A 20,596-nucleotide genomic window follows, 5' to 3' on the forward strand; every position below is an offset into this window, starting at 1 on the left:
TTCTCCTGGTGCTGTCTTTAATTAAGTTTATTGACTTCAGTTTCACAATTTGTCATGATGGGGTTTCACCTCCTAACCTCTGGCTTGTTAGCAGAATAATCGCAGCTACGAAAAAATATTAAGAAAATTGTCTCACTGCAACATTTTGTTAGGTACTGATCATTGATTAAAATGTCAGCAAATAAATTCAAATGAAATGATGGCAGCCTCCAAGATTAATATTAAAGAAAAGCAGAATGGATTCCTTTTGAAAGTCCTTCTGACCTTCAGTTCTCATCGTTTTATTTAAAGCAATGCATCTGTAATTACTCCAGGGATCTGAAATGCTTTATTACGATTTCATGAGTGCCAGATATGTGTTCAGATAAAGAACAAAACTGTTGGCCTCTCTTCCGAAGAACCAATTTCTGGAAAGCAAGCCAATTCTGCCCTCTTGGGCATCCCTGATTTTAATCACTCCACCATTGCCAGTTGTGCATTCAGCTACTAAGATCTTAAGTTCTGGAATTCCCTCAAAGCTGTGCGCCTCTACCTCTTTCTTTCTTTATGACACCTCTTAAAACAACCTCTTTGACTAAATCTACCCTAATATCATCTCATGTAGCTCGGTGTTAAATTTTATTTGGGAACAATTTTGAGAAACACATTGGGATATTTCACTATAAGAAGTCACTTGTGGAAATGGTGATCAGGCCCCCAAATTGTAACTACACAGTAGGATGGAGTATAAAGGAAGAGATTATGGGAGCTTCTCAGAAAGGTACAGCGATAATTATGGGAGATTGTAATCTACATTTAGACTGGAAAAATCAGATGGGCAGTGGTAATGTAGTTGAGGAGTTCACAAAACGTGTTCAAGATAATTTTAGAACAGCACGTTCTGAAGCCAACTAGACACAGCAGAATATACTACACCTGGTATTGTGCAAAGAAATAGGATTAATTGATAACCTCAGTGATGCACTCCTAAGTAACAGCGACATAACATGATTGAGTTTTACATTCAGTTTGAGGGAGAAAAGAGTGGGTCTAAGGCTAGTATTTTAGACAATAAGGGTAATTATGAGGGGATGAAATCAGAGCTAGCTAAAATGAACTGGCAAATTAATTTAAAGGAATAGGTCAATTGAGATGCAGCAGTAGACATTTAAAGGGATATTTCAGAATACAAAGGATAAATACATTCCAATGAGAAATAAAAATTCCAAGCGGAGGACCATCATCCATGGTTAACTAAAAAAGTTAAAGACAACATCAAACTTAAAGAAAAAGCATATAATTGTGCGAAGAAGGTTGACAGGTCAGAAGAATATAAAGAATAGTGAAGAATAACAAAAAGATTAATAAGGAAGGAAAAATTATGAGTACAAGAGAAAGCTAGCTACAATTATAAAGACAGATAGTCAGAGTTTCTATAGATATTTTAAAAAAGTTAACAAAGTGAGCGTTGGTCGAGGAAGTGAGTCAGGGGAATTAATAATGGAAAGTATGGAAATAGCAGATGAATTGAACAGGTATTTTGCATTGGGCCTCACTGTAGGGATGCAAGTAATATCCCAGAAATACCTGTAAATCAGGAAATAGAAGGGAAGGAGGAGTTCAAAATTACAATCACCAGGGAAGTGGTATTGAACAAATAGTTGGAGCTGACAAATCCCCAGATCCTGATGGATTTCATCCTAGGATCTTAAAAGAAGTGACAGGTGAGATAGTTGATGCATTGGTTTTAATTTTCCAAAATTCCCTAGATTCAGGGGAGGTTCCATTACAATTGGAAAACAGCGAATATAACTCTTTTATTCAAAAAGGGAGAAAGAAACCAGGAAGCTACAGAGCAGTTAGCCTAACATTTGTCATAGGGAAAACGTTAAATGCTATTAATAAAGATGTTATAGCAGGGCACTTAAGAAAACTCAATGTAATCAGGCAGAGTCAACATGATTGTGTGAAAGGGGAATCATGTTTAACCAATTTATGGGAGTTTTTTTGAAGGAATCACCTGTGCTGTGGATAAAGGGGAACTGGTGGATGTACTGTACTTGGATTTCCAGAAGGCAATAGATAAGGTGCCACATCAAAGGTTATTGCAGGAAATAAAAGCTCATGGTGTTGCAGATAACATGTTGGCATGGATAGGAGATTAGCTAGCTAACAGGATGCAGAGGATAGGCATAAATGGGTCTTTTTCTGGTTGGTAGTATGTAACGAGTGATGTGCCACAGGGATCAGTGCAGGGGCTTTAACTTTTTACAATTTATACAAATGACTTGGATGAAGGGACCAAAGGTATGGTTGCTAAATTTGTTGATGACACAAAGATAGGCAGGAAAGTAAGTTGTGAAGAGGACATAAGGAGGCTACAAAAGGGACAGAGATAGGTTAAGTGAGCAGTTAAAGATCTGACAAACCTCAGTGGAGTAAAATGTAGGAAAATGTGAAATTGTTCATTTTGGCAGGAAGAATAAAAAACAAGCATATTATCTAAATGGCAAGAGATTGCAGAGTTCTGAAATTCAGAGGGATCTGGGTGTCCTATTGCATGAACCACAAAAGGCTAGTATGCAGATACAGCAAGTAATGAGGAAAGATAATAGAATGTTATCATTTATTACAAGGGGAATGGAATACAAAACTAGGAAGGTTATGCTTCAGTTGTGAGACCACATCTAGAGTACTGCGTACAGTGTTGGTCTCCTAATTTAAGGATGTAAATTTGTTGGAAGCAGTTCAGAGAAGGTTTATACCAGGAAATACCAGGAATGGGCAGGTTATCTTATGAGGAAAGGTTGGAGAGGCTGGACTTGTGTCCACTGGAGTTTAGAAGAATAAGAGGCAATTTGATTGAAACCTTTAAGATCCTGAGGGGTCTTGATAGGGTGGATGTGGAAAGAATGTTTTATCTTGTGGGAGAATCTAGAACTATGGGTCACTGTTTAAAAATGAGGGGTCAATCATTTAAGACAGGGATGATGAGTAGAATTTTTTTCCTAAGAGGGTCGTGAATCTTTGGAACTCTGTTCCTCAAAAGGCAGTAGAAGCAGAGTCATCCACTATTTTTAAGGCAGAGCTAGATAGGTTCTTGATAAGCATGGGGGTGAAGGGTTATCAGGGTTAGGCAGGAGTGTCAAGGTTAAAATTAGATCAGCCATGATCTTATTGAATAGCAGAGCAAGCTCAAGGGGCCAAATGGCCTACTCCTGCTCCTAATCCGTATGTTTATTTGTATATTAAAGGTGGCATATAAATACAAGATGTTGTTTCACTTGATCTGGTACTTAAAATGATCAGTAAAGGCCAAAAATAAAATGAGAGGTAGGTTATGAGTTTATCTGCAATAATCACAGATATAAAATTTAATGAGTTTGGTTTGCGTCTGATCGCTACTTGAAAACTCAATTTAAATTGGACATGTTCTAATACAAAAAAGGACATTTTTATTTCCCTTGGAAACAAAATAGAGACATACACAAAAAGGCTGCTGTCTCATCTAGTGAAGAATGAATTATTCATAACAGAAAAAAATCTATGCATATTTTCCAGAATACAGCCCTACAGAATGAGAGTGGGGAAGCAAATGCTACCAATTTCAAACTGAAAATTGTGAAGAAAAAGAATAAAATCAAAATTTAAGCTAATGTATAAATTGTTAAACAATAGGTTTGGATTTTCCTTCAAGTCACAATTTTAGAACATTTCTTTAAAAATAAGACTTTACCTTAAATAATTTTCAAACTGAGGCATGAATTTTTCCATTTCTTGATTAACTTCTTCCCGGATATTCTTTTCCAAGGTCACTTTTTCTTTCTTTTCCTCAATCAGCTTGTTTTTCAGGTCTTGTATGCAAAGCAGCAATTTCTATATACGCATTACAATTACAAAAAAGTATAGAGGTGGCCCATTCAAATTCAAACAGAATAATTCTTTCAATTTGAAAACATATTTCGCTGAAACAGTACTGAAAGAGTATAAAACATGTTGAAAACAAATTAAAACTATGCACAAACCACACGGAACTGCAGTACTCTAAGTTCATGTTGCGTCAAATTCAGCCAAGTCCCAGGAGTGAGATGAAAATCCTTGCTCTACTGGCTGTAAGGATCCCAGCAAAATTCATTTAAATAGTAGCAATTCAACTGCACATAATTGAGCAGAAATTTAGTTTGTAAAATACATGGTGATAATTATAAAGAATATGGAAATGTCACATTATCACAGTGCTTAAGGTGGGGGAGATCTCAGATTGTGGTCAGTGTATTTTGAAGAACAGTAGAATCTTCTGCTGGTTATGCTATACCTACTCTATTGGTAATAAAAAGAGTGTTCCATTTTCTTGCCATGGCATCTTAGCATTGAAGTTATTCAGTAAAATCTATATACAAAAAAAAACCTGTGTATGACTTTCCATCAGCAGACAGGACTGGATTTTTTTCCTCCATTTAGTTCCATGTTCAGAAGGGGGAGAAGAAACACCACAAAATTGGACGACACATGTGCTCTCATCCAAGTGCAGGAAAACTAAACCTTACCTAACACATTGATTGTTCACTTACTCCATGCAAGTAAAGCCAAACAATCTAAAAACAGTCAGGTAGAACGGGAGACAAACTGGATTCCTTAGCAGCCAGAAATGAATATCAATCCAGAGACAAATACTAATTGCTATTGTTTTAGGTTTCAGTTCAGTTATTAGTAATAGAAAAATAATTGACTCTGAACTCCACAGAGGCAGGCGTCAGCAGAGGCACACAGTGGAATTGTTATAACTTGAATTACCAAGATATTTTTAAAGTCTGCCTGAACACAGCTATAAAATCTGCAAAGTTCAGATTATATCAGGTCTACAATAAGCCTAGAATTAAAATAACATCTTCATCACATGATGCAAAACATTTGCGGTAGTAATGAAACAAAATGTACAATCTTTTGAAAATAGATTTGGCCTGCTGTATGCGCTCTCAAAAGTGAAGTGACAATCTGAAGAAGTGTTCTGCTTTGGACATTGTGATCCTGTTTACTTCCCAAAAAGCACATTTCTTCTAGAGTTAACGGTTTCTATTTTATCAGTTAATATATTTGAACCATGGGGAGAGAAAAGAAAAGAAAAAAGAATCAGCAAATCTCGACATATTGGCTTCTGCACTCGGACTCATGCTTCCCTTATGCTTGGTTACCTGCCATTTCCGAACCCAGCTTCTGTACATTTAGCAGTCACTTGGCTCATGCCAGATTCCTGTAATCTTTCCTCTTACACTAATGGTGCCTTCTTCCTTTTAATAGCTCATTTCAACAAATCTATTAAGGTCTAGGCAGAACACTTTGGATCTTGCTGCAATGCCCCAGTTTCCCTAATATTGCACATTTCAACCCTCAGTGGCAGCCATACAGTGCTGTCCATTGCTCACACACCAACTGTTGTGCAAATACAGCCAACTACCAAACAAAACCAACTTTTTCAATCAGCATCCTGTGTCACCAACAAAAAGACAACAGCATCAGACCACTGCCCTTCCAAAGGCTGACCCTGCATTCACAGTGCAGTCCCGCAGATTTAAAAACATCGTCATTATGGCCAGGATATTCCCCTCAGCGATTTGGGAGCGGGGCCCACTCGCCGTGGGGAAAGTGATGCGGGATGACGTCGGGAGGAACCCCCAACGTCATCCCGGTCCATTTAAATCTTCGGAAGGCGGGCAGACAGCGAAATCAACTGTCCACCTGCCAACCTGTCAATGGCCAATTATGGCCAGCAGGCTCCAGATTATTCATGAAACTTCATCCACTGGTGGGGTGAAGTTTCATGTCCGTTTTTTAAAAATTTAATAAACTTTATGTGTTTCTTATTAACATGTCCCACCTCATGTGACATTGTCACATGAGGGGGACATGTTAATAATTTTAATATTTCTCTATTTTTTGACTTTTCTTACCTGTCAATAAGCTCCCTGAGACAGCATTTTTCGTGCACTCTTTCGTGTGCACGCGCGAAAGAGTACACTTTGACAGTTGGGGATTCCCTCCCGCTCCCCGGCACAGGGAGCGCATAGCGCTTCCTATCAGGAAGGCCGCTGGGCGGGCCTTAATTGGCCCGTCCACTCAAAAAGGCAGCCGGCCCTGTTTTGGCGGCGGAGTTCGGCTGCCCGCCCGCCATCCGAGGGCAAAATTCTGCCCTATGGATCTTGTTTCATTAAGCAAGTGGCCCTTCAGATTCAAGGTCACTAACCTGAACTATATTCTTATAAACAGCAACAGAGCAACCATGGTTAAGTTTTCCTTGAGCAGTTAGGGAGGAAAAAATAGCCATCTAGCAAGTGACTTGCATACTCATACCCACTGCTGCCATTTTAACAAAACTCAGTATAGTGTGATTCTAAAAATGAATAGCAGTTTGCCACATGTTGTAGCTGATTTACCATTTGGCGAGTATATGGAACAACCTTTGTTATTGTGGGCAGAATTTACGCTCAACGTGCGGAGCTCCCCGACACGTCCGAGCGTAAATTGATGTACGATGGTGTTGGGCGTGTGTCCCAACGTCATCGCGCAGCCTCGCGATATTTTGTTTGGCAGGCGCATGCCAGAGTTGGCTGCGCATCCGCCGATAATTAAAAGGCCTATTAAGGACACTAACAATCTAATTAAATTCAAATTTACGCTGCTCGTCCAACCTAATGATTGGCAGGCAGGCAAAAAGGCAAAACGGCCTTTACATATTTTAGGAAACCTCATCCATGAATGGGATGAGATTTCCCAAAGCAAATAAACATTACATAAAAACTTTATTTTTGAATTAAAAGCATGTCCCAGCTCATGTGACAGAGTCACATGAGGGGACATGTTTTCTTAAATTTTTATTCGCTTCATTTTTTTTATACACAGCGCTTCAATCTCCGAGGCACAAGTGAAGTGCTCTTTCTCGCACGCTAGGCCCGGCTTGCCCTCTTCCCCCCCCACCCGCACAGGCAGTGCTCAGCGCTGCCGCTGGCGATCCACACAGGGCAGGCCTTAATTGGCCCGCCCGCGAGAAATCGCAGTGTGGAGCCGAACGCAGGTGACGGTCTGCTTCCCGACCGCCTCCCCGAGCATCCCCACCAAGGGCAAAATCCTGCTGCGTGTAGCTTTCTGTATGTTACATCCATTTCTCATCATGAGAGGTATTTTCTCACACAATTTAAGGACCCAGGAATATTCCCTCTGTCTACACCAAAGGTAACATGGAAAATTTATGACCCAGAATGAAACCATTCAACACATCAGGTCCACGCTGATCGATGAAGAGCTATCCAGCATCATCCCATCTTCTTGTACTTGGTCCATAACCCTGTAGACCACAGCTAATCAACTAAACATCCAAGTGCTTTTAATTGTGGTGAGGTTCTGCCTCTACAACTATTCTAGCATAACCTTCCTGCTCTTATATTCTATACCTTGGCTAATAAAGGAAAGCATGTCATAGGTCATCTTAACCAACTTAGCACCTGTCCTGTTACCTTTACGAATCTATGGACATATATTCCAAAGTCCCTCTATTGTTTCACATGACTCAATATTCTCCCATTTACTTTGACTTCCCTTGACTTGTTACACCTCCCAAAATGCATTACCTCAAGCCAAGTAATACTGAACCAATTTTGGATCCAATTAGATACTATCCTTGGGTCCCAGGGCCTTTTATTTTTTGACCAGCCTGCTATGTGGAACAGGTCAGAAGCCTTGCTAAAATCCATATACACCAAGATAAAAACAAAAAACTGCAGATGCTGGAAATCCAAAACAAAAAATAAAAAATATCTGGAAAAACTCAGCAGGTCTGGCAGCATCGGCGGAGAAGAATACAGTTGACGTTTCGAGTCCTCATGACCTTTCAACAGAAGTTCTGTTGAAGGGTCATGAGGACTCGAAACGTCAATTGTACTCTTCTCCGCCGATGCTGCCAGACCTGCTGAGTTTTTCCAGGTATTTTTTTATTTTTTGTTCCATATACACCGAATCCACTGCACTGCCCTCATCAATCATACTTGTCACTTCCATGTGGTGAAAAATTTATCTAACTTTTAAAAATAGAGAACTATGATCTCTATTTTTTAAAAAAAAGCATATAAAGCAACAGGTCATAGATGTGAAGATAAACTCATAGTGAACATTAGTGAGTGGATGGCTATAAGTACTACCAGTGTATTTGTATTAGATTGACTAGGTACTGCCCATGTATTCAGCTGCTGTATATTAAACTTCAGCAACCACAATATCTTTGGGAGCCTGTTAAAATGGTTAATTTACAAGGTATTTCATTCACTTTCTCCATTACAAATATTAATACTTGCAAGCAAACATTTAACTTCTTCCAAGCAATAGGAATTGTGAATTCATACAGCACAAAATTCTCTTTAGTTTAGCAAGATCAAATAGAATCTATTTACCTCATAGTGTTTTTTACTTATTACTATATTTGCTTCCTCCTCCTCCTCTTCGTCCTCCTCTTCATCTTCCTCCTCCTCCTCCTCTTCCCTCTGCTTCACTTCAGTTACATTAATTATCTCAGTAGCCCCCTCCTCCACTTCAGCAACATCCTCCAGACTGGCATCCCAAGATATAGTCTGTCGTTTTGCAAAGGATGAGTCATTTTCAGCATTGTTGATGATCAATGAAAGATCTCTGGCTGATCTTTTTGAAACCAAGAGTGCAGGAAGAAGCTTTGAACTATTGAGAAGAACCTAAATAGAAAATACTGGTTTTATAAGTGAGTTCAGTTTTGTCAAAGAAAATAAAAATGACTTTTAGCAGGTTAGCAGCAAAGACATTTAAACAATTTACTGAAAGTTTCTAGGATGCAAGTGGAAAGCTGTTAAGCCACTTCCTTTAATTAGATTATCCATATCACATATATATCAATTACATGGGTCCAAACTGAAGTGAGAAAATGAAAGTCACAAGTATAGTTCAATGTCCATTTAAGTTTCATTACTTCAAAATGAAAGCCAGGTTTATGTTCTTATGCAATACACAGTTTATGCAAACTAGTGAATTCAATTATTCTTAATAATAAGAACAACAAAGAAATAAGAACAAGGATAACAATGGGAAAGGCTGTATTTAATAAGAAGACACAAATGTTACCAGGAAAACTGAATAAGCTGAAGAGGCAACTTCTAAAAAGCTTGATCTGGAGTGTTGTTTTGTATGGATGAGAGACTTGTACAATATGGAAAGGGGAGACAAACTTGCTAAATAGCTTTGAAATATGGGTTTAGAGGAGAATGGAAAGAATCAGCTGGACGGAAAAAGTAACAAGTGGTGAAGTGCTGAAGAGAGTGAACGAACAAAGAAATTTGCTAAACATAATAAGGAAAAGATAGAGGCTGGGCAGGGCACATCTTAAAGAAACAGACTAGCAAGAGACGTTATGGAGGGAAGATTTCAACGGGAAAAAAGAGGAAGCAGAAGGAAGAGAATATCAATGCTGGGTGACTTTAAAATTGAAGGAAATTATTGGAAAATGAAAAGGCTGGCACAGGACAAGGGGAAGGATGTATGAGCTAAGGACTTGCCATTGGGAAAGAGCACACATGATGCATTCAATGCACTTGAAGCATGCATTATAATATTGGCTTCTTGATCTGTGGCTCTACAGCAACCACAATCATCTTAATTGTGTCAAAAAAATCTACAAACAACATACATTAATATACATTAAAAGTGTTAATAAGATTTTGTTTTTTTAAAAATCTATGTTACTGACAAATGTGGTACAAGTTTGGGCTTGTGTAGGGACTATGGCACGTATACATCGAATGAAGGTCTTCATAGTTCAGCACCATTCTGGAATCCCGAGTGTTGCTGAAAAAAGACATTTAGTCGAAGCTTTCATCTTGCACTCATCAGGACAATTGCAAGAATACCAATGTCAGAGAAAGCAACAACTTAATACTGTATGAGAAGAGAGTGTTGATTAGTTGACAAGTGGGCTGATTGGTAGAGGCTTTGCCATGGAGAATGCACCAGTTAATCATGACTGATAGTGAACTGCCAAGCATTGTTTGAAATTTAAACCATACAGCCTGAATCCAATTGGTCAAAGCATTGCTCTGAGAAGCGAATCAGTGAATGCCTTGGTTTAAACATGGACAAAAGAGCTGAACTCCCAAGGTGAGGTGAGAGTGACTACCCTTGACATCAAGGCCACATTTGACAGAGTTTGGCATCAAGGAGCCCTAGGAAAACTTAAGTCAATGGGAATCAGGGGGAAAACTCTCCACTGGTTGGAGTCACACCTAGCACAAGATGGGTTGTGGCTGTTGGAGGTCAGTCATCTCAACTCCAGGACATCACCGCAGGAGTTCCTTAGGGCAGTGTCCTAGGCCCAACCATCTTCAGCTGCTTCATCAATGACTTTCCTTCTATCATAAGGTCAGAAGTGGGGATGTTCGCTGATGATTGCACAACGTTCAGCACCAATCGCAACTCCTCAGATACTGAAGAAGTCCATGTTCAAATGCAGCAAGACCTGGCCAACATCAAGGCTGGGGCTGACAAGTGACAAGTAACATTCGTGCCACACATGTGTCAGGCAATGACTATCTCCAACAAGAGAGAATCTAATCATCGCCCCTTGAAGTTCAATGGCATTATCATCACTGAATCCCCCACTATCATCATCCTGAAGTTTACCATTGACTAGAAACGGAACTGGACTAGCCATATACTGTGGCTACAAAAGTAGGTGAGAGGCTAGGAATCGCGCGACAAGTAACCCACTTCCCAACTCCACAAAGCCTGTCCGCTATTTACACGGCACCAGTCAGGAATGTGATGGAGTACTCCCACTTGCCTGGATGAGTGCAGCTCCCAGAACACTCAAGACTAGGAAATATTTCGCTGTTCCTTCACTGTCGCTGAGTCAAAACCCTGGAACTCCCTTCCTAACAGCACTGTGGGTGTACCTATACCACATAGACTGCAGAAGTTTAAGAAGGCAGCTCACCACCACCTTCTCAAAGGCAATTGGGGATGGCCAATAAATGCTGCCCCAGCCAGCGAAGCCCACATCCCATAAATGAATTTAAAAAGAAGAATGGGTATTCATGTCAACCACTACTACACTCTCGCCACTGTTTGGGCAAAGAATTGTAACTGCAATTTGTGACCTCATGGCCCAGCATATCCTTCACCCCACCATCATCAAGCCATAGTATCAACCCTGGTTCAAAAGTGCAGAAGGACATGCCAGGGGCAGCACCAGATATAGCTAAAAATGAGGTATCAACCTAGTGAAGCAACAACACAAGGCTATTTGCATGCCAAACAGCAGAAGCAGCATGCAATAGACAGAGCTAAGCGATCCTACAATCAACAGATCAGATCAAAGTCCTGCCACATCCAATCACGAATGGTGGTGAACAAGTAACCAACTAATCAGAGGAGGCGGTTTCACATCCTCGATGATTGTGGAGCACCACACATCAGTGCAAAATACAAGGCTGAAAGATTTGCAACCATTTTCAGCCAGAAGTGCCAAGTTGATGATCCATGTCAGCCTCCTCCTGAGGTCTGCAGCACCACAAATGCCAGTCATCAGACAATTCGATTCACTCCATGTGATATCAAGAAAGAGCTGAAGGCACTGCATACTGCAAGGGCTGCAGGCCCTGACGACATCTCGGCAATTGTACTGAAGATGTGCTTCAGAATTAGCTGTCCTCCTGGCCAAGCTGTTCCAGTATAGCTAAAATGGCATCTATCCAACAATGTCAAACACTGCCCAGGTATGGCCTGCCCATAAAGTGCAGAACAAATCTAATCTGGCTAATCACCAGCCATCAGCCTACTCTTGATCATCAGCAAAGTGATGGAAGGTGTTGTTGACAGTGCTGTCAAGCGACACTTGCATAGCAATAACCTGATCACTGACACTCAGTTTGGGTTCTGCCAGGGCCACTCATTACAACCTTACTCCAAACATGGACAAAAGAGTTGAACAAGAGATGAGGCAAGAGTGACTGTCCTTGACATCAAGGCAGTAGTTGACCAAGTGTGGCATCAAGGAGTCCAAGAAAAACTGAAGTCAATGTGAAGCAGGGGGATACTCTCCATTGCATGGAGTCATAATTACCAAATGGAAGGTGGTTGATGGAGGTCAATCATCTCAGTTCCAGGGATTTGCTGCAGGAATTACAGAGGGTAGTATCCTCAGCTCAACCATCACCAATGACCTTCCCTCCAACACAATGCCAGAAGTGGGGATGTTTGCTGATGATTGCACAATGCTCAGTACCATTTGCAATTCCTCATACTGAAGAAGACAGTGCCCATATGCAGCAAGACATGGACAACATTCAGGCTCGGGCCGATATGTGGCAACTAAAATTCACTCCAAGTGCCAGACAATGACCATTTCCCCTTCAATTCAATGGCATTACCATCATTTAATCCCCCGCTAACATCATCCTGGGGGTTAACTGGACCAGCCATATAAATACTGTGGCTACGAGAGAAGGTCAGAGGCTGGGAATTCTGCAACAAGCAGCTCACCCCCAAAGCCTGTTCATCATCTACAAGGGACAAGTCAGGAATGTGATGGGATTACGTTCCATTTGCTTGGAAGACAACAGCTCTAAAACCATTCAAGAAGCTCAACATCATCAAGGAAAAGCAGTCAGCTTGTTCAGCACCCCAATCACCTTAAAACATTCACTCCCTCCATCACCAACACACAGCAGTAGCAGCGTGTACCATTTACAAGATGCACTGAAGCAACTCGCCAAGGGTCCTTTGACAGCACCTTCCAAACCCACAAATTCTACTACCTAGAAGGACAAGGGCAGCAGATGCATGAGAACACCACCACCTGCAAGTTCCCCTCCAAGCCACACACCATCCTGACTTGGACCTATAACCACCCTTCCTACACTGTTGCTGGATCAAAATTCTGGAACTCCCTTCCTAACAGCAATGTGGGTGTAACTACATCACAGCAGTTCCAGATGGCAGCTCACCACCACCTTCTCAAGGGTGTTGAGAGGTAGGTGCAAAACAGCTTCAAGAGGTCTTGGCCAGACTTACTAACTGGGCAAGAACCTGGCAGATGGAATATAATGTGGAAAATGTGAAGCTATCCACTTTGGTAGAAGAGTCAGGTGTGCAGAGTATTTCTTAAAAGGTGACAGGCTGGAAAGTGTATATGTACAAAGGGACCCGGGTGTCCTCTTCAACAAGTCACTGAAGGCTAACATGCAGGTACAGCAAGCAATTTGGAAGGTTAATGGGATGTTAGCCTTCATCACAAGAGGATCTGGGTACAGAAGTAACAAAGTCTTGCTTCAATTGTATAGAACCTTGGTTAGACTGCACCTGGAATATTGTGCAGTTTTGGTCCCCTTACCTTGGAAAGGATATTATTGTCATAGAGGGTGTGCAACAAAGGCTCACCAGACTTGTTCCTGGGATGGCGGGGAAACTGGGCCTGTATTTACTATATTTACTCAGAGGGTTATGAATCTTTGGAATTCTCAGCCCAAGGGAGCTGTAGAAGCTTGGTATGCTATTGTCAGATTTCTAAATACCAATAACATAAAGGGATATGGAGATAGTGTGGGAAAAAGACATTGAAGTGGATGATCAGCCATGATCATATTGAATGGTGGAGCAGTGATGACTGAATGACCTACTCGTGCTCCTATTTTCCTAATTGGGGGTGAGTAACATGGCCTTGTCAGCAACACATACTTCCCATGAAAGAATATTTTCTTAAAAATTTCTGCTGAACTCTCTAGTGGATTTCTAGGTGACCACTTCCTATTGATAACCTCTACATGTACTCTTCCCCACAAGAGGAAACATTCTGTCTGTATCTACTCTTGAATCTATCATAATTTTGAAGACCTATATTAGGTCACCAGCCTCATTTTCTCAAGAGAAAAGACCCTGCCTTTCAGGTATCATCCTTGTAAATCTTCTCTGCATTCTCTCCAGTGCCTCTATATCCTTTTAGAATATACCACACAGTATGGCAAGTGTGGGCTAACGAAGGTTTGATACAGGTTTTGCTTAACTTTCCTACTTTTTTAAAACCATTAATGTAAATTGTGAACAGCAGTGGCCCCCAGCACTGATCCTGGTGGAATACTATCTCCCACTTTCTGCCATTCAATAACTATACTTTACTCTCATTCTCTGCTTTGTCTTGAAGCCAGCTAGCAATCCATTCTGCCACTTTTTCCCCCTACTCTGCATTCTCTGATCTTATTCATTAATCTCTTATGGCACCTTATCAAAGGAGTTCCGAAAATCCAGATAAATTACATCTACTGCATCACCATTATCTACTCTGTTACTTCCTCAAAAAATTCAATAAGATTGGTCAAGCAAGATATTCCCTGTTTAAATCCATGCTGACTATTCATTATTACATTTCTCATTTCTAGACATTCTTCTATTCTCTCCTTCAGTAAGGATTCCATTATTTTTCTTAGAACCTATGTTAAGCTATTACCATTACCCTTTCAAGCAGGTGCATTCCTGATCATAACTCATGGTGGAAAAAGATTGTTCCTCATCTCACCCTGGTTATCAATCCAACCACTAATAGAAATAGCTTCTCCTATTGACTTCATCAAAAACCCTCATATCCCGTTCTTACGCATATATCGATAATGAGAAGTGAAAGTTGGTTTGCACTACCTGGTGTGCTTACTAACTAAAGATGAAAAAATAAGCTAACATTGAGGATTTGAATGTTGACCAAGTGCCAACTGCATGAAAAGCAGTCTGTAGTAAATTACTTTCTATCATCTGTTTTTGTGTTATTTCTTTTGTCCAATAGTTCTTATGTGCAAGTCTCAGATTGGTAGTATTGGTCAGAATATTGGTCAAACTTGGAGTTTTCATTTCTCTCAAAACTCTTTAGAAATACTAGTTAAAGTCATAGAACTCAATGATTTCTGGAAGAGCCGCAGGAATTGGGTTGAGATTGTGACAGGTAATGAGTGATCGACTACAAATATAAATTGATAATTTTATGAAAAGGAAACAATCAAAACAGCACTCAAACTCGCGATTTTACCACAATCCATTTTCTCATAGCTGAGCAGCAGAACAAAGGAAACATAATCAGAAAGGTTTTTTCCTAAGTTGCAATAAAACTTTACGTAACTGCAAGTCTTCTGTCATGATGGGTATTTGCCAGGTGTTTAGTTGTGCAACTGAAGGGTTTATGGATTAGAAGGCACAATTTAATTAATTCACATATCTCACCTACCTTTTGTGCCACTGCAGAGAACTTCAATACATTTAGTGTCTCATCGTACATAGAAGCACATTGGCTGATGTTAACGATCATGCAAACTTTTCCTCTCCCAGCGAAAAACCCCTGGAAGTAGCGAGTAAGCTTACTTTCCCGAAATGGAACATGGCTGTGGGTCCTGAGAGTCATAAGAAAGAGCTTTACAGAAACTTGAATGAGTTTAGCAAAAATACTTTTAATGCATCCATTGTGTTATTCAACTTTCCACATTCTCTTTTTATATCTCACTGACAAGAGCCATTCCTCACTTTTAACTGTGGCAAAATTAAAAATTATAAATGTTAGATCTCAGATTCACGCAAGCTTTGCATATTTTTAATTTTTTTCTCAAATAGTGCAAACTACAAAAGTTTCAAAAGCATACAAGGCTTTTGAAGCTTTGAAATCTAATACAGTTCCAAAACAGGGTTTGTCAAGAAAAACTACACTTTAGGTCCGTATAAACTGAAAATCAAGCTGTTCCATCACATTTAAACCTGATATCTGTACCTTTAAATGAGGCCCAAAATCTAAAAAAAACCTGCACTGTTCCAGCCTATATCATTGCTTACGTTGGGAAGTCCAGCACAATTTCAATTGTAGAGGGTACCCAGTGATAATTTTCTAACAAGCTCTGGCAACTGGGTGAAGAACATTGAGTGAGGCGGAGAGTGACAGTGAGATTTACAAGTATTTGCTGGGTAACAGTGTATACATAGGAGACAAGAAGATGTAGAAAAGCACTTTATTAGAACAGTTTTGGCCTGTTTCACTAAACTTTTGCTTTCCCTGGAAATAAATATTAATTGGTCATATGTTCCATACTTTTAAATCTCCTGTAATATTGCTAATAATGAATTGGAAGATTTGATGGTTTGTAACAATAGACATGTTGTGTCAGTTAGGGGGATCAAATAAAGGTAATTGGATTTACATTAGTCCATTTTTGTGAATTTTCCTGGTGTTTGACAGATTGAATTCTGTAATTCTCTACTATGACAGCTAGAAAGGTTTAGCCTTGATTTCCACCCTTGACTAAATTTAAAGATGAGATTATATAGCAATATCTTTCAACATTCACAAATCTTTGAAGGAGGCAGAAATTGAGAAGGTGATAAGGAAACATATAGGACAGTTGGTTTTGTCAACTAGGGATTGAATAAAACAAGGAAATCATGCTAACAACTTGTGTTAGGTATCAGGTTGAATGTGGAATACCATTCTGAGAACCAGAAAAATCAGGAAAGATGTCAAGGCCTTGGAGAGGGTACAAGGGAGGTTTTACAGGGTGATACCAATGAGGAAAGAGTATGGTTGTAGATGCTGGGATTATTCTCCTTAGAAAAAAAGTTGAGGAGAATCCAAAGAGTGAGTCAATATTATAAGGATCTTGATGAAGCCAATAAGAAATTATTTTATCTGGCTTAGAAACAACTGATTCAGAATAATTCAGTGAAAAACTAGAGAGGCAAGCGAAAATAAATTTCTCCAGAGGGCTGTTAAGATGTGGAACACATGACCAAAAAGGGTGTAAGAAGCAGATTCTATATAAACTTTAAGCACAAGTCCAATTGCCTATTAAAAGGGCTAAATGTGCAGGATTATGGGGAAAAGGCTGGGGTGTGGAACTAAATTTGGCAGGCCTCCTTCTGTTATAAGATTATACATGAAACACACACCAACTGTATTGGATTTACTCTAGTAGCAAAATTGAGGTGTAAAGGAGATAAGCTGAACTTGGGAAAGGTCCTGGTCTTTGACAAAATTGGAATGGGAGTAGGAGGAACTGCAGGTCATCAGCATAAATGGGGTGTGGAATCTCTGATCTAGTATAATTTTAGGGGGAAATAGGAGTTTTAATCAAAACCATGGCAAATGAACCTTAAGTTGGGCATAAAATAGAGTTGAAACAAAGTTTCACTAGCTGGTGGGTTTTTTCCATCTACCAGGAGTGGCTCAATTGCAGCACTCTTATGAACCACATTGGTATAGATTTAAACGCTACACAAGAGGTTCATCCACATAATCTAGGTAGGAACTTCAATGCTGCCAGGGTTGCCATCTTTCAGATGAGATGTTAAATCAAACCCCCATCAGCCCTCTCAGTTGAGATATTTTAAAAATCCATGGTATATTCAAAGAGTAAGTGTGCTAGGCAATATTTAGCCATCAACCAACATCTCAAACAAATTGTCTGGTCACACAGCTGTTTGTGGGCCCTGCTTTGTGTAAATCAGCTGTCGCATTTCCTGCATTACAGCAGTGGCTATACTTCAAAAAGTACTTTATGAGCAGAAAAGTGCTTTGAAATACAATGTGGGGTTGAGAAAGACACAACAGGAAAAAGCTACCTGGATCTTTGTTCCAAGAACGTGCCCCAACACACTCGATGTTTAACATCAATAGTCAACATTTTGATCACTGAAGAGGCTAGCAATGCAAGCCCTCAATGACAGTTAATGAGAATCCATAGTAAAAAACGTTTAAGAGTAAGCCAAGACTATCTGCCTATTTTCCAGTAAAAGGAATTTTCAGATTAAATAAATCTATGTTCAAATAAAAAGTTTGCATAAAAGTTGAATACTAATTAAATAAATTGGTCTCACACTATAAGCCTTCTGCAAGAAGAAATTAGAAATGAAGAGAAATTTAGAGTGCATAAGAAATATTGTTTTTATATACTTTCCTTATACTGTAAATTTTAGGTAAAGTACTGTACTTTATAAATGTTTGTGTGGGCTTTGGGTAAGCAAAGAGTTAACTGCTAATATGCGAAGGCCTGTTTGCATTGATTACATAAGGTGTAAAGGATCACACGATTATTAGGGATAACGTGGATGAAACAAGACTATACAGACAAAGGACAAGAAGTTAGAAAATTCGGAATGGTTAACTGGAAATTAGAACAGTAAAACTTAACGATAAGAGACAGGAAAAGGACAATTCAAATTGATGAGGCTGTCTGCATATTTGACACCCTAAGTGTAAAATACAACGTAAGCTTGTTAAGCTGTTTGCATGGCTTAAATGTTTTCTATCATAGTCCAGGATATGGCCACAATTGTAATGGTCTACGGATGTAACTAAATGGGCGTCTGACTACTAATCACCAAATATGGTAGGAGAAATCATGCATCTAGGAGTTAGAGGGGGATATAAAAAAATGAAAGTGCAGTGCAGAGTTGTCAGTTTTACAGAAGAAAAAGAGACCAGACCAGACAGAACTAGCGCTGACCTGTGTCTGAGCTGAGCCGACCCAGTGGTTAAAGGCCATGTGTGATTCGTAAAGTATCGTCAGGTTGTTAATAAAGATTCAGTAGCCCCAGAACCTTTGCAATGGATAACTGGGCATTAAATCACCTGAAAAATAACAAATCCTCCAGAATCCAGCCTTATTAAAAGAGAGACAGCAAGGTATACTGCAGGATCTCACCAAGGCTCTTTAGACAGCACCTTCCAAACCCACAGCCGCTACTATCTGGAAGGACAAGGGCAGCAGACACATGGGAACACCACCACTTGCAAGATACCCCACCCAATCCATTCACTATCCTGACTTGGAAATATATCACTGTTCCTTCACTGTCGCTGGGTCAAAATCCTGGGCCTCCCTCCCTAACAGCACTGTTGGAGTACCTACACCCTATGGACTACATACATCACATGGACTGCAGTGGTTCAAGAAGGTAGCTTGCCACCACCTTCTCAAAGGCAATTAGGGATAGGCAATAAATGCTGGCGTAGCCAGCGACGCCCAAATCCCATGAATCAATTAAAAAAAAGTAAAGAGTTCAGGTGGAGATGGATATTTTACTTCAGACACTTAACTCCTCTATTCATGCTGCTAGGGAAAGAGGAACTTGTGTGAGGGAAATCCATTTATTCAGACTTCAACCAACATTTCTTACAGACAAGTGCCCATTCAGTCCATCTGGATCAACCTGTTTAGAAGTACAGTAAGGGCTTGCAAGTTTTTAGACCCTTCTTCCCAGTGTTTCAGGTTGAGGTGCTTTTTTCTTTTTGTGGAAGCCTAGGAAAGTTAATATATTTACTTTTATTCATTCTTGGGATGCTGGTGTTGCTGGCAAAGCCAACATTTATTGTCCATCCTCAATTGCTTGAGAAGGTGCTTGTGAGCTGCCTTCTTGAACTACTGCAAGTGTAAAGGATTGGTACAACTGAGTGGCTTGCTTGGCCATTTCAAAGTCAACCATGTCGTGGCTCTACAGTCACACATAGACCTGATTGGAAAAAGATGTCAGATTTCCTTCCATAAAAGAATTTAGATTTTTTTTCTTAAAAATACAAGCATCTGGTAGGTTCGTGGGCGCTACTACTGATGCAGTTCTTTAATTCCAGATTTTATCAACTAACTGAACTCAAGGGAGTTGAACAAAATTCCAACTGCCATTGTAGCTCCAGATCTTTAGTCCAGGTTTCCGGATAATTAATCTAGTAATATAATCACTATGCGAAAGTACCCGCTAATCAGAATGACGACTGGAAACAAATCAGGCTGTTTTGATTGGTCAGTTTAAGCAGTGCGTGAAGCTGTTTTGCATCTGTGAGATGATAGTTAAATGTTCAGGTACTGAGGTACGCCAAGTACAACAATTTTTTGATCCATCTGATACAAGGCACCTGGAGTAAGGTGCAAGGTCCTCTGTTTACAACTAGATGTAGCTCTGTCATGCAAGTAGCTTCAGGGAAGTGGTTGTTAACTGCAATTTTTAAAACTCCTCACTGTAGTTTGTGGAACCTTGCTGTTCATTGACACATGGCAAACACAAAGTACTGGGGCATGTTACACAGGTGGGGCCACCAGTGATTGATATGCAAAGATGTTTGTGTGTGAGAAGTGTTGCAAATTCTCCCTGACAGTTATGAAGGTTTTTTTTTTAAAAAATAGACCAGGATGGAAATCAGCTAGTGGTGAGGTTGTACCATGGCTGGGAGACAGATGTGTTCAATCATAGAATCATCTCAGCAATGACTGCCGGCTCTGTCACCAGCCCCACACTGGCTATCACCAGCAATCAGCATTACAGCAGGACTGACCCAAAAGAACCTCTCCCATCCTGCGTTAAATGGAACAGGATTTCTGCTTAATTCCTTAAGAGTCAGCCCTGCCTTGTGTTTAGTTCAGGCGGAACCGATCCTGTTAAATTCAAGTTTAATGGAGATGTCATTGGAAAGATGGAATGGCATGGTGAAGGGGTGTGGGGGGAAATGAAATAATGGAACTAGTTAAATATACTAAATTTGACCACAAATATTTGAGGGTCTTTGCTAGTTGATTCAATTTTGTTACTGGTCTCAACC

The 20,596-nt window shown here is 40.0% G+C and overlaps 1 protein-coding gene across 3 annotated transcripts in view; it reads right to left on the reverse strand.

The window, feature by feature from the left end:
• Nucleotides 1-20,596, reverse strand: part of kif20bb (kinesin family member 20Bb) — a 130,714-nt gene that overhangs the window by 80,077 nt on the left and 30,041 nt on the right. For all 3 annotated transcript variants that reach the window (XM_041210554.1, XM_041210552.1, XM_041210553.1), the window contains exons 12-14: nucleotides 15,251-15,413; nucleotides 8,418-8,711; nucleotides 3,716-3,855 (exon numbers count right to left, since the gene is read on the reverse strand). In XM_041210554.1, the coding sequence (XP_041066488.1) occupies nucleotides 3,716-3,855; nucleotides 8,418-8,711; nucleotides 15,251-15,413 (597 nt within the window). The remainder of the gene's footprint in view (nucleotides 1-3,715; nucleotides 3,856-8,417; nucleotides 8,712-15,250; nucleotides 15,414-20,596) is intronic.

Source organism: Carcharodon carcharias, chromosome 17 (assembly GCF_017639515.1).
Source record: "Carcharodon carcharias isolate sCarCar2 chromosome 17, sCarCar2.pri, whole genome shotgun sequence".
Classification (NCBI taxonomy): Eukaryota; Metazoa; Chordata; class Chondrichthyes; order Lamniformes; family Lamnidae; genus Carcharodon; species Carcharodon carcharias.